This window comes from Solanum lycopersicum, chromosome 8, assembly GCF_036512215.1.
Source record: "Solanum lycopersicum chromosome 8, SLM_r2.1".
Taxonomy (NCBI): domain Eukaryota; kingdom Viridiplantae; phylum Streptophyta; class Magnoliopsida; order Solanales; family Solanaceae; genus Solanum; species Solanum lycopersicum.
Genome location: NC_090807.1, coordinates 21,396,497 through 21,408,470, shown reverse-complemented (window position 1 = coordinate 21,408,470; position 11,974 = coordinate 21,396,497). Strand labels below are relative to the sequence as shown.

Below are 11,974 nucleotides of genomic sequence, written 5' to 3'. Positions count from 1 at the left end.
GTGTATATCCTATTAATTGTACTTATTTTTTTATTTATAGTATCATCAGCATTGAAAAACATTTGTGGAGGTTTAAAGGTTTGATTTGACATAGTGAACGCCTCATGACTAGGTAAGAAATTTTTATCATCTGATAACACATGATTCTGATAGATTACTCGTGACTTTTAAAACTTATTTGTTAAGTGGTTCATGATTATTGCTGAAAGACTAAATATTGATATATTCTTCTAGGAGTTCACATATCCCATCCAAGAATTGGATGAATTTAGCAAGGTATAGCAAAGAGTATATTGATGGCATTGAATCATTTCTAGATTTTGCTTACTCTTATGGAGATCCTCATGGAGAGAAAATTCAGTGTCCATGTGCGAAATGTTGTAATATTCTTTGGAACCGAAGGAATGTAGTGTATGATCATCTAATATGCCATGGATTCATTAAAGGCTATACTAGATGGATCAATCACGGGGAATGGGATATCAAGTTGAATGTTGATGATGATATGGATTACTCGTGTGATGATATTGATGGGCTGTTGAATGATCAATTTAGAGATGTTGCACAGGCTGGAGGAGTTTATGATGGTCCAAATGAAGATGCCAAGAAATTCTATAGCTTACTTGAAGAGGCAAACCAAGAATTATATTCTGGTTGTATAGGTTTCTCTAAATTATCATTCACACTTCGCTTATATTTGTTGAAGTGTTTACATGGATGGAGCAATGAATCATTCACTTCTCTTCTAGAGTTATTAAAAGAGGCGATTCCCGAGTTGAACATTCCCCAGTCTTACAATAAAACCAAGTCTATGGTTAAGAATCTTGGTCTGGATTATGATAAAATTGATGCATGTCCAAATGATTGCATGTTGTTCAGGAATGATCATAAGGAAGACGAATTTTGTCACACTTGTGGAGCTTCACGGTATATTCAAGCTCCTAAAGTTGATAGTGAGCTTGAGTCTTCAAAAAAGCAACATCGAGTTTCTGCAAAGACTTTAAGACACTTTCCATTAATTCCTAGACTCAAAAGGCTCTTTATGTGCTCAAAGATGGCAGATTCGTTGAGGTGGCATGAAGAGAAACGTTCTAAAGATGGAAAGTTAAGGCATCCCGCTGATGGTCTAGCATGGAAAGACTTTGATAGGGTGCATCCAGATTTCACACTAGATTGTCGCAATGTGAGACTTGGCTTGTCAAGTGATGGATTCAATCCATTTCGAACCATGAGTATATCACATAGCACATGGCCAGTTATGTTAATGATTTATAATCTGCCGCCTTGGATGTGCATGAAATCTGAATATTCCATACTTTCTTTACTTATACCTGGACCACGATCACCTGGAAATGACATTGATATTTACTTACAACCATTGATAGACGAGTTAAAATTATTATGGGATTCTGGGGTTGAAACATATGATACTTCCAGAAATGAAACTTTTCAAATGCGGGCAGCCCTTATGTTGACAATCAGTGATTTTCCTGCATATGCTATGTTATCTGGTTGGAGTACAAAAGGCAAGTTTGCTTGCCCTTGCTGTAACTATGGCACTAATTCTCGCTATCTTAAACATAGTCGAAAAATGTGCTATATGGATCATCGTGTTTTTCTACCGATGGATCATCCATGGAGATCAAACAAAAGATCATTCAATGGAAAAACTGAATTTAGGACTCCTCCAGCTCCTTTAAAGGGAATTGATGTTCTTAATAGCTTACGTGATTTTGAAAATGTGTTTGGGAAAAAGAAAAAGAGATCAAATGATGGCCCATGGAAAAAAAGGTCAATTTTTTTTGAATTACCTTACTGGCAGCATAACTTGTTACGTCACAACCTTGATGTAATGCACATAGAGAAGAACATAGTTGATAGCATACTTGGAACTCTTTTGGATATTTCAGGAAAAACAAAGGATCATGCAAAAGCACGGTATGATTTGAAAGATATGGGAATCAAGAAGAACCTTCATCCACAAGATACAGAAGATAGTAAGACAACAAAGCTTATAAAGGCATGCTTCTCAATGACAAATGGAGAGAAATCCATCTTTTGTGGAGTTTTAAAGACAGCCAAGCTACCTGATGGTAGTGCCTCAAATATATCTAGGTGTGTGCACTTGGATGAAAGAAAGGTGTCTAATTATAAAACCCATGATGCTCATTTCATGTTACATTACTTGCTTCCAATACCAATTAAAAGCATTCTTCCTGATCATGTGGCTATTCCTTTGATTCGTCTAAGTTCCTTCTTCTATCGTTTGTGCCAAAAAGTAATCACATTGGAGGAACTAGATTTCTTAGAAGTAGAGATCATAGAAACAGTAAATCAGTTGGAGCGAATTTTTCCTCCTTCATTTTTTGATATCATGATTCATTTGCCTATTCATTTGGTGAATGAAGTGAGATTAGGCGGCCCAGTGCAAAATCGATGGATGTATTCCACTGAAAGAGAAATGGGTACATTCAAATCATACATTCGCAACAGGCGTTTTCCAGAAGGTTGCATAGCAGAGACACGAGTGGGAATAGATTGCATGAATTTATTCTCAAAATATCTGCATCGGGGTGTGCATACCAGATTTAATAGGAGAGCGCGAAATAATGATGAATGTGACCCAAGTGACGCAGAACCTGTGAGTTTGTTTTCTAACAAAGGAGTTCCTTTAGGAGCAAAGAAAACTGATCCAATCATTTTAGATGACAAGCCACTAAGTAAGGCACATGCATACTTATTGGGAAATTGTGACGATGTTCAAGAATATATTAGGTACCTTAATTTGAATATAGTATTCTTTTTGTATAATTAATTTTTATCTTATTTAATTTATTATTTTAACAAATAAAATAAATGTTTTGTAGAGAGCATGAGCAAGAGGTTAATAATCAGTCACGAAGATCTAAATGGAGAAAAGCAAAGAATCATTGTCAAAACTTCTCTCAATGGTTTGAAACTCGTGCTTTGCAAGAGGATGTGTCTGATTTGATAAAACAATTATCTAGAGGACCAAATTCTGTTGCGAAAAGATATTCTGGGTATCTCATAAATGGATATAGATTCCATGTTAGGCAGCGTGATACAAGGCGTAAAACACAAAATAGTGGTGTTACACTAATTGCCTCAACTACAAGCTTTGCAAGTTCAAAGGATAAAAATCCGATTGCTGCAGATTTGACTTATTATGGTAGAATAGTTGATATTGTTGAATTAAACTATTACAGCAATTTTAAGGTTGTTTTATTTAAGTGTGATTGGTATGAGGTTGAAAAAGATGTTTATGGCCTTACTTATGTCTATTTTAACAAGAGATGTTCCCAGGAAGAGCCTTTTGTGCTTGCATCTCAAGTACACCAATGCTTCTATGTGCAAGATCCATATGATCAAGATAAACATTATGTTATGAAGACTGTTCCAAGAGACCTGTTTAACATGGGTGATGAAGTTGAATCTAATCTCCCACAAAGTTATGAAAATGAGCCATCTGAACATTCGAAGGGTCCATCTATACCAAAAGATAATGGTGAAGTACTCTTAACAAGGACTGATTTACCAGAAACAATCATTGATGTGCATGTGGAGGAATTTGTCAATCAACAACTTGAAGTCGAGTATGAAGAAGAGTTTGAAGATGAGTTCGAAGATGAGTCGGAAAATGAGTATGAAGATGAGTTTTCAGATGCGCTTGAAGACGAGACTGAAAATGAGTATGAAGATGAGTTTGATGATGAAGTCGAGTCTGAAGAAGACACACCATGAGTTTCATATAGTGCTCACTCACTGTTTTTTTTTATAATATAATAGTTTTGTTGTGATGATCATATAGTGCTCACTCACTGTTTTTTTTGTAATATAATAGTTTTTTTGGTAAAACACATTAATATATCTAATCTGTAGAATGTAATATGTTGCCTTCTTATCTGATTAATATTTTATTGAGGAACCTATACTTCTAGCTGATTTTTGCTTGATTTGGTTGTTTGTTATTAATATACTTTCTGGTTTCATTTTATTATCAGGCAGTTGGCATTAGAGGCATTCAACTCTGTAGTTTGAAGTTGCTTCTGATTTGGTCGTTGTCCGGAGTTTGTCGCTCCGAGAGAGGTACAACTCTTTACCTTTTATTAATTTAAGTAATAAGAAGCTCTCCAGTTTTTAAACAGTCGCGTCTGCAGTTGTTTGAAATATCTTGTTTCATATGTTATCAATTTTTTCTGTTTGTTCATGTAGTTCTTCCAATTTCAATCCGTCCTGTTTTACTGTGGTATTCAGTTACATAGTGGTATTAAGTTACACTCCTCAGTCCCTATTCATTCTGCTTTATTAGAGCCCATTTCTTTACAATATTGAGTTATGCCTTACAAAAAATTCACTAAATCCCACATGCACATTGTTAGCTAAGTCTATAAGCAGACTAATGAGTCTTATGACAAATACCAAATTTAATTAAATTGTATCAACAATTATGCTTTATATCAATTAGTTGGTATTGCATATATGAATCCTTTATATGAGAGATCCTGACTCTGTGTATATGATATTATGTCTACTTCCTCTTTTAGCACCTTTACTCATTATAGTGTTGCACCTAGATTAATGTGCGTATGTGTGTTTGACTTATTATGTGATTTAAAATGTGTTCTGTAATTACATTACTGTTTTGTATAAGTTCTACAATATTATACAGTACTTTAATGTATAAATTCAGGAAATTTTGGAAGTTCTGGATATTAGAGAAATTCTGAAAATTTTAGAAACTAAAATGTTGCAATCTACTATAAGAAGCTATCCATCTGTGAACCTTATATCAAAATTACATTGCTGCTACTTCTTTCACTTAAACAATCTTATTATTTTGTAGGTTTACTTACTATTGGGAAAAAAATTGAAGAGATTTAAACAAAGCAAAAACAATGAATCAATCAACAATGCTAAAGCAAAAGGGTTTAAATCCAAACAAAGGTCAAAGTCCATTGAAGAATCTGGATGTTGATATGCAATACCGATCAAGTGCTGAATTGGCCAACAAATTCAAGATTAAGAGAGAACAACTTGCAAATGAACGCAATGATAAAGCTAAGAAAGAGCAGGCACTAATATCACATAAAAGAAAGAATTTTGAGGATTTCATTCCACAACAAGGAAAGAGTAAATTGCTTGGGAACAAATCAGTCATTCAATCATCTTCAAGGTTCCATACGTCATTGAAGAAAGATGTTACTGCTTCAGCACATGCGACTGGAACAGCACTAGGTAATGGAGAGGCACGACATGATATTCTTGATCTACCGAATTGCAAACAGGTAAAGAGGAAGCCGGTCATACCAGCTAGTACTCTTGATCAGTTTCTAAAAGATCTAGGGATACACAAAGATGATGAAACAAAACTTGACAACAACACAACAAGTGATGTCGAATTTATGCATACTCCTACTATTAATGAACATAACAAAGGATTGGATGATCGTGTGGAACAAGAAGAATTCAGTAAAGATAAATGTGATGTCGAAAAGGAAATTGACATTGATTGTAGTACAAAAGGTATGTTTTAAACCTTGTATGATTTAGAACTCATTATAAAAGAAATATCTTATTTCACGTCTGTTAAATCAATCTAGAAATGTCGAAGCCAAAAAAAGTTCGAGAACTCATCGTAATGTTTTAATGCTTGATACTACTTACAATTCACTATGGATGCCAATTTTATTCAATAGGCTGAACTTCAAAGTCGCCAAAATTCTGGGGAAACAGCTGATGATGCATTTAGGGCAGTGTTTGGAAAGGAGCAGCCTGGTCGAGTTAGGTGCTATGGTAGATTAGTGACAACAAGTTCTTTGAAGAAAGATGAGGAAATTAACAATCTAAAACAAAAGTATGCCGATGAAATCACTTCTCTAAAGGAAGAATTGAGAGAAGAAATGCGACATTTATTCACTCAATTGCTGCAAAACAACCCTGGATTGAATTTTCAAGATATACCCGGGTGTGTTGGATCTAACCTTGCTTCACCTATTGATGCAAGTAGTGCACAAGCTGTAAAAGGCACAAATCTTCCATATTCTTCGGGGTCAGCTCAAGATTCGGTTCATCAAAAGGTATTTTATATTTCAAATTCTCTATTAATAGTGTCAATATTGTTTTTCTTCTAGTTTAGTTGGTGTTATTGGTAATGATATTCAAAACTTATTTTTACTTGTCTAAGTTTAGTCCACCTATTTATAACTGTTAAGAATGTTTTTGTTTTTGGTTTAAGCATTCGAATCGTTAGTTGAATAATTGTTCTATTAGTATTGTGCAATTGAGGAGTCTGTGGCTAACACATTATGTTTTATGGCATATTCCAATGGTGTTCAATTAAAAAAATGATGACACTATTTTCTACCTTTAGCTTCTGAATCCAGCTCATTGTAAAGGCTATTGTAGCTGGTCTTTTAATGGTCTGTCTGCACCTTTATGAAGCTATTGCTATTTTATTCATATTGGTGTCTGTTAGCTAGGTGGTTGTGGCTGTTAGTATTAATGTGGTGCAGCCTGTGATCTTGTGGGTAGATTTATTATGTTTGTTAGATCCTTAATGGTTACTTGTTAAACTACAGACAAGGCAAAGAAAATTGGAGAGGAAAATCTGTAGGGGTTTTTCTTGCTACTGGTCCTCTATTTTTTGTTCATTGTCTGTTAAATCTTTAACTTGTTCAAGATTTTGTTTGTGTCTTTTTATAGCATTCCTTTTCTTCTTACTAAACATTTCTCTTGTCTGTATTTTTTGTTCACTGTCTGATGATGAACCTTGCCCTAGAGATACAGTCTGATGATGTTTGTGTCTTTTTTGTATGCACTAGAGATGCAGTCTGATGATGAACCTTGGCCTATGCTGCAGTTCTTTGAAAATATCATGTTCATGTTGTTATGTATTGATTTTTGTGGACACTTCTAGAGTATGTTATGAACCTTGTTTCTAGTGGTCATCACTGGTTTGTTTGAACTACTTGTGTGTAATTTTTACATTGAAGTTTACAACAGAAGACTGCACAAATTAAACTTTTGAAGTTTAATTTTTGAGAGCCAACAACAGAAGACTGCACAAATGTTGTAGTCCTTATAATGTGTAATTTTTACGTTGAAATTGTATTTAGATTTGGATTGGTTGTCTTGCAGTGAATTCTCTCTGATTATGCACTTCCACAATTAATTCACAAACTTATAATTTTATTTTAAATGTGCAGGAAAATGTAGGTAACTGAATTTGAATTTGGCTAGAAGTAAACTCGATCCATTGTGGCAAAAGATGAAGAAATTTTTGTATTGTTGTCATATACGTTTGAATGACACTTTTGGGTTTTTGGAACTTGTTGATATTAGAGATCTTTAAGCAATCACTTTCTATGTTTTGGTTGTACATGAAATATTTCTCGAAGTTTATTTGAAATATCTCTTCAATTTAATGCTTAATTAGTTCATTTTGTGTTTTAGGTCACTTGTATGTATGTAAATATATTATATATATTTATGCTACATGTAGGCTTATAAATGATTAAGTTACACTTTGTAAATGTTGCTCTAGGTAGATAAAATGTTACACTTTGAAAGTGTTGCTCTAGGTAGATATAAAGTTACACTTTGTAAGTGTTGTTGTAGGTGAGATATAAAATCAACACTTTGTAAGTGTTGCTATAGATGAGATATAAAGTTACAATTAATAAGTGTTGCTATAGATGACATATAAAGTAACACCTTATAAGTGTTGCAATAGATGAGATATAAAGTTACACTTTATAAATGTTGCAATAGATGACCAATAAAAGGCAACACTTTTTAAGTGTGACCAATTAATCTAAAAAGGCAACGCTTTTAAGTGTAGTCTAACAAAAAATAGGTGTTGCTAATGCACGTCTTCAAAGCGTGCCTTTATTCCTATTTGGCTACGCTTTATAAGTGTTGCCAAAGGTGGCAACATTTAAAAAGTGTTGCCTAATATCAAAGGTTACACTTCTTTTGGACAGCCCCTAAAAAGTGTTGCTGAATGTCCAAAAGTGTAGTCTTTTATCAAAGGCCACACTTTATGCTAGTTTAGGCTACACTTACGTGGTGTTGCTGTAGGCCGAAAATGGTGTAGTGTTTCAAGATTGGGAATTCAATAGCTTCATCATGCTTATTTATTCATAATTACATAATCACATCATTCATGCAAGCATGCAATTAAGCATATAGAAGGGTTTACAATACTACTAACACATATCATTCACTATTAAGAGTTTACTACGAATAGCATGAAAACCATAACCTACCTCCACCGAAGAATTGAATCAAACAAGAATTTTCCCAAAGCTTGGTGTTTTCCTCTTCTTCTCGATCGTTTCTCTCTCTCCCTTCTTGTTCTTTCTATTTTCTTGTTCAAACCCTCTTTCTTTTACCCTAATTAGTATATAATTAAGAATAAAAGATGGCAATAATACCCCACTAATTAACTTAGGTTTACCTCTTTTAACCCCCAAGAATTTGAGTTATTAATATAAACCCACGAACTTTATAATTAAGGAAAGAATAGTCAAAAACGTCCCTTAAAACTTAACCAGAAATCCGACCAGACTGGGATTTCGCAGTCTGTGACGGCCCGTCGCGCCTGCTACGGTCTGTCCTGCTGCCCGTCACAGAGTTCAAAGACTTTATTTTGGGTGAATGGCCTGTGATGGTCCGTCACACCTGTGACGGTCTGTCCTGCCACTCCGTTACAAAGTTTAGAGAGTCGATTTTCAGTACCCAATTTCAAATTTTCTAAGTTTTTTGAAACGAGACCCTGCGACGGTCCGTCGTGCCCATGACGGATCGTCGTTTGGTCCGTCGCCTCAGCCTGTTTTTCCATAGTTGAAGTTTGTTGCTCAAAAGGACTAAACAGGTCGTCACACCAGGATAGTAATAGTGGATCGGGTGTCACGTTCCGACACCTGGATAGTATGATGAGGATCGGAGTGTCACGTTCCGACACCAGGATTGTCAAGAGAATGAATCTTGAAATATGTTAATATACTCAATTTAATGAACCTATTTCCCAAATGAGTATGGTATGGAGGCTTGAGTCCTCATGGGTGTACATGGCATTATTTATCAATGATTCTCGTACTTGTGTTGCTACCTGTTGAGTATTGTAGTTGATTTTATGATATTATCTAATATATATTGTTTTCTATTTTGAGTTGGCCGATGATACCTACTCAGTACTTGTGTTTTGTACTGACCCCTACTTGTATATTTACTTTTTATTATTTGTGGAGTGCAGCAAACATACCATCGTCTTCAACTCAATCGCAACTCTAGCCAGTCTTCGTTACACTAGATTTCAGGGTTAGCTAAAGCTTCTAGCTTGGACTGGATCTTCTTCTTCATGTCTTGAAGCATTGAAGTTCTGGCATAGACTAGCTGTTATTTATGTTTAGTTTCTTAGATACTCTTAGCTTTTTCAATTTGAGGATAGATGTTCTTGTGGTGATGACTTCCAGATTTTGGGGATAATAATAATTTTGAGTTTTAGAAGTTAGTTATTTATTTCGTTAATCAGTTTTAAGTCTTCCACATTATTTTTGTGTTTATTATGTTTGAAATGTTAGGGTTTAGATTGGTTGGTTCGCTCACATAGTAGGATAAGTGTGGGTGCCACTCGCGGCTCGTTTTGGGTCGTGACAAACTTTGTATGAGAGAATTAGGTTCGTTGGTCTCATCACACAAGAAGGAGTCTAGTAGAGTCTTAAGGAACTGTAGGGGGACGCATTTAGTTTTCATTTAGAAGCTATAGGACTTTAGGAAAATTCCATTCTTTCTTTCTTTCGTGCTATTACTTAGATCCAATTGGTATCTAGGTGATACAAATTGGTATCTGACCATCTTCACTCTATTTCGCAGATGGTTAGAACTAGAGCCACAACTGCGCCAGTACCAACACCGGCAAGTCAAAATGCGTCTGAACCAGCCACTGAAGCTGTAGCTCGAAGAGAGGCAGCGACAAGAAGTCGTGGTAGAGGTCGCGAGAGGACGTCCTCTAGAGGAAGTAGACAAACACCTGGCCTATCTAGTACTAGGGCGGTGAATCCTCCACTGACTGAGGAAGTATTAAGAGATGGTGAGGAAGGGGAGAGCGAACAGGTACAGAATAAGGAATTACCCCCCCCCCACCCCAACCTACCCCAGAGATGATTAATCAGGTTCATGCTTATCTTAGCAGACTGAGTCACCCTCTTCCATTCTAAGACGTGTTCATTAGGAAAATTGAACTTACCAACTCTTGTTTGAGAATAAATTGAAGCAAAAAAGCATGCAACCAATCAATCCCAAAAATACATCAAAATCAACCATATCAAGTTCTACCAAATGATCCCCGATAACTCTAGTGGGAAAAGATATAGGAAAACTCGTAAATACTCTTCTAGCCACAACAGAGTCACCTACTGGGTTGTAACCAAAAATAGTTCAATCAAAATATAAGGTAGAACATAAAACTTTTTAGCTATTAGAAGAGTTATAAATGATAATGAATCTCCGAGATCATGTAAAACATAAAAGTTAATAAAGAAGACTAGTTAGGGTAGATGAAGCATGATTTCGTTTATCATAACTTACATATAGCTATTGCCCTGTATTCGTAATATTTATTGATTGTGTGTATTGATCATTTATGATCAAGGCAAGGCAGATTTTGTAAGATTGCTTATTCCTCTAAATTTCAATAGTATTGGTAGTAGAATTGGCCTTGAATGTAATTCTATGATATGGTCCACTTATGGTGGCAGTGTTTAGTTCTTGAAAATGTATATATGTGTTGATTATGTAATTGATGGAAAATTGATGACATATCAATGCATGATTATGATGATCACACTATGTAAAGCTCATGTCAGTTTCTATTCTAGTCTATGATCTAGGTTGTGTTACTATGGATGCCAATCTCCTGAAAGCATACTTTATAATAATAATAATGTCTTTTCAATAAAAGAAACTTATCTTAGAACTGAGAGAACTTGAGATAAGGGGTGCCCCTTAAAAATATGGAAAGGCGTGTTCACGAAAGTCCTGCATAGGTGGATAACTAAAATGTCCGAATTGGCATATATGAGGATATCCATATATGCCTCCAAGTTCCATATACTTTGTTTGCCCCATAGCATGTAGCAAGTGATATCACCTAATGTACTAGCATGATGTTAATGTTTTACTTTGGCACCTTAGAGCACCTTACGTTGGTGTAAGGCTCTACCATACGAAATTCCATGTTTAGCATGTATGGTCTTTGTGTAGGTTAAGTCAATAGTTTAATAAAATTAAAATGGACAATGGAAGTATGTAATGGACCCTAACTAAGATGACCTAACAAATTTTTCTTAGTGTAGGTGAGGTAATGAGACTTTACCTATGCATTGCACAAGTGGATTTTTATGGGAGTTCAAGAAAGTTGTTCAATATGTATATGTGTATGTTTATGTCCATATGCATGACATTATAGTTTTGTGTACTTGTTATGGAAATATGGATGTTATGATTCCTATTTAATCTAAATGATGAATTGTTACCTTATATATACAATGTTGTTTGTTGACTAAACGCTGAAGGTCTTACTTGGTATGTATGAAGTTTGCTATATTTTTATGTTTTGTATAATGTAAATAATATGCTTGTGGTCTCTTCGCGAGTTTATGTAGTATGTTTGAGGTTATGGGACGTCACATGTACATTGCACTAGTAGGCATAAACTGACATTATGAGAAAGATCTAGTGATGACAAAGTCATATGAAGTCCAAGTATGCTTTTGTTGACTATTGCCTAGTATGATGTTATTAGTAGTTTTGACTTTCATGTGGCCTTAAAGTGAGTCTTGTATATGTTTTGATGGAACATGTTGCTTCATATGTGAAGTAGGTGTCGTAGGATATGCTATGTTCGTAGGAATGTCTATGTTAAAGTAAATGAAGGTAATGTGAATGTTAA

At 35.0% G+C, this 11,974-nt stretch overlaps 1 protein-coding gene across 1 annotated transcript; it reads left to right on the top strand.

Annotated features, from left to right (window-relative positions):
* Positions 1–262: 262 nt before the first annotated feature.
* LOC138337851 (uncharacterized) lies at positions 263–3,762 on the top strand. The gene is made up of 2 exons (XM_069288285.1): positions 263–2,775; positions 2,868–3,762. Exons 1-2 carry the CDS (start codon positions 263–265, stop codon positions 3,760–3,762), a joined length of 3,408 nt encoding a protein of 1,135 aa, XP_069144386.1.
* Positions 3,763–11,974: the final 8,212 nt, after the last annotated feature.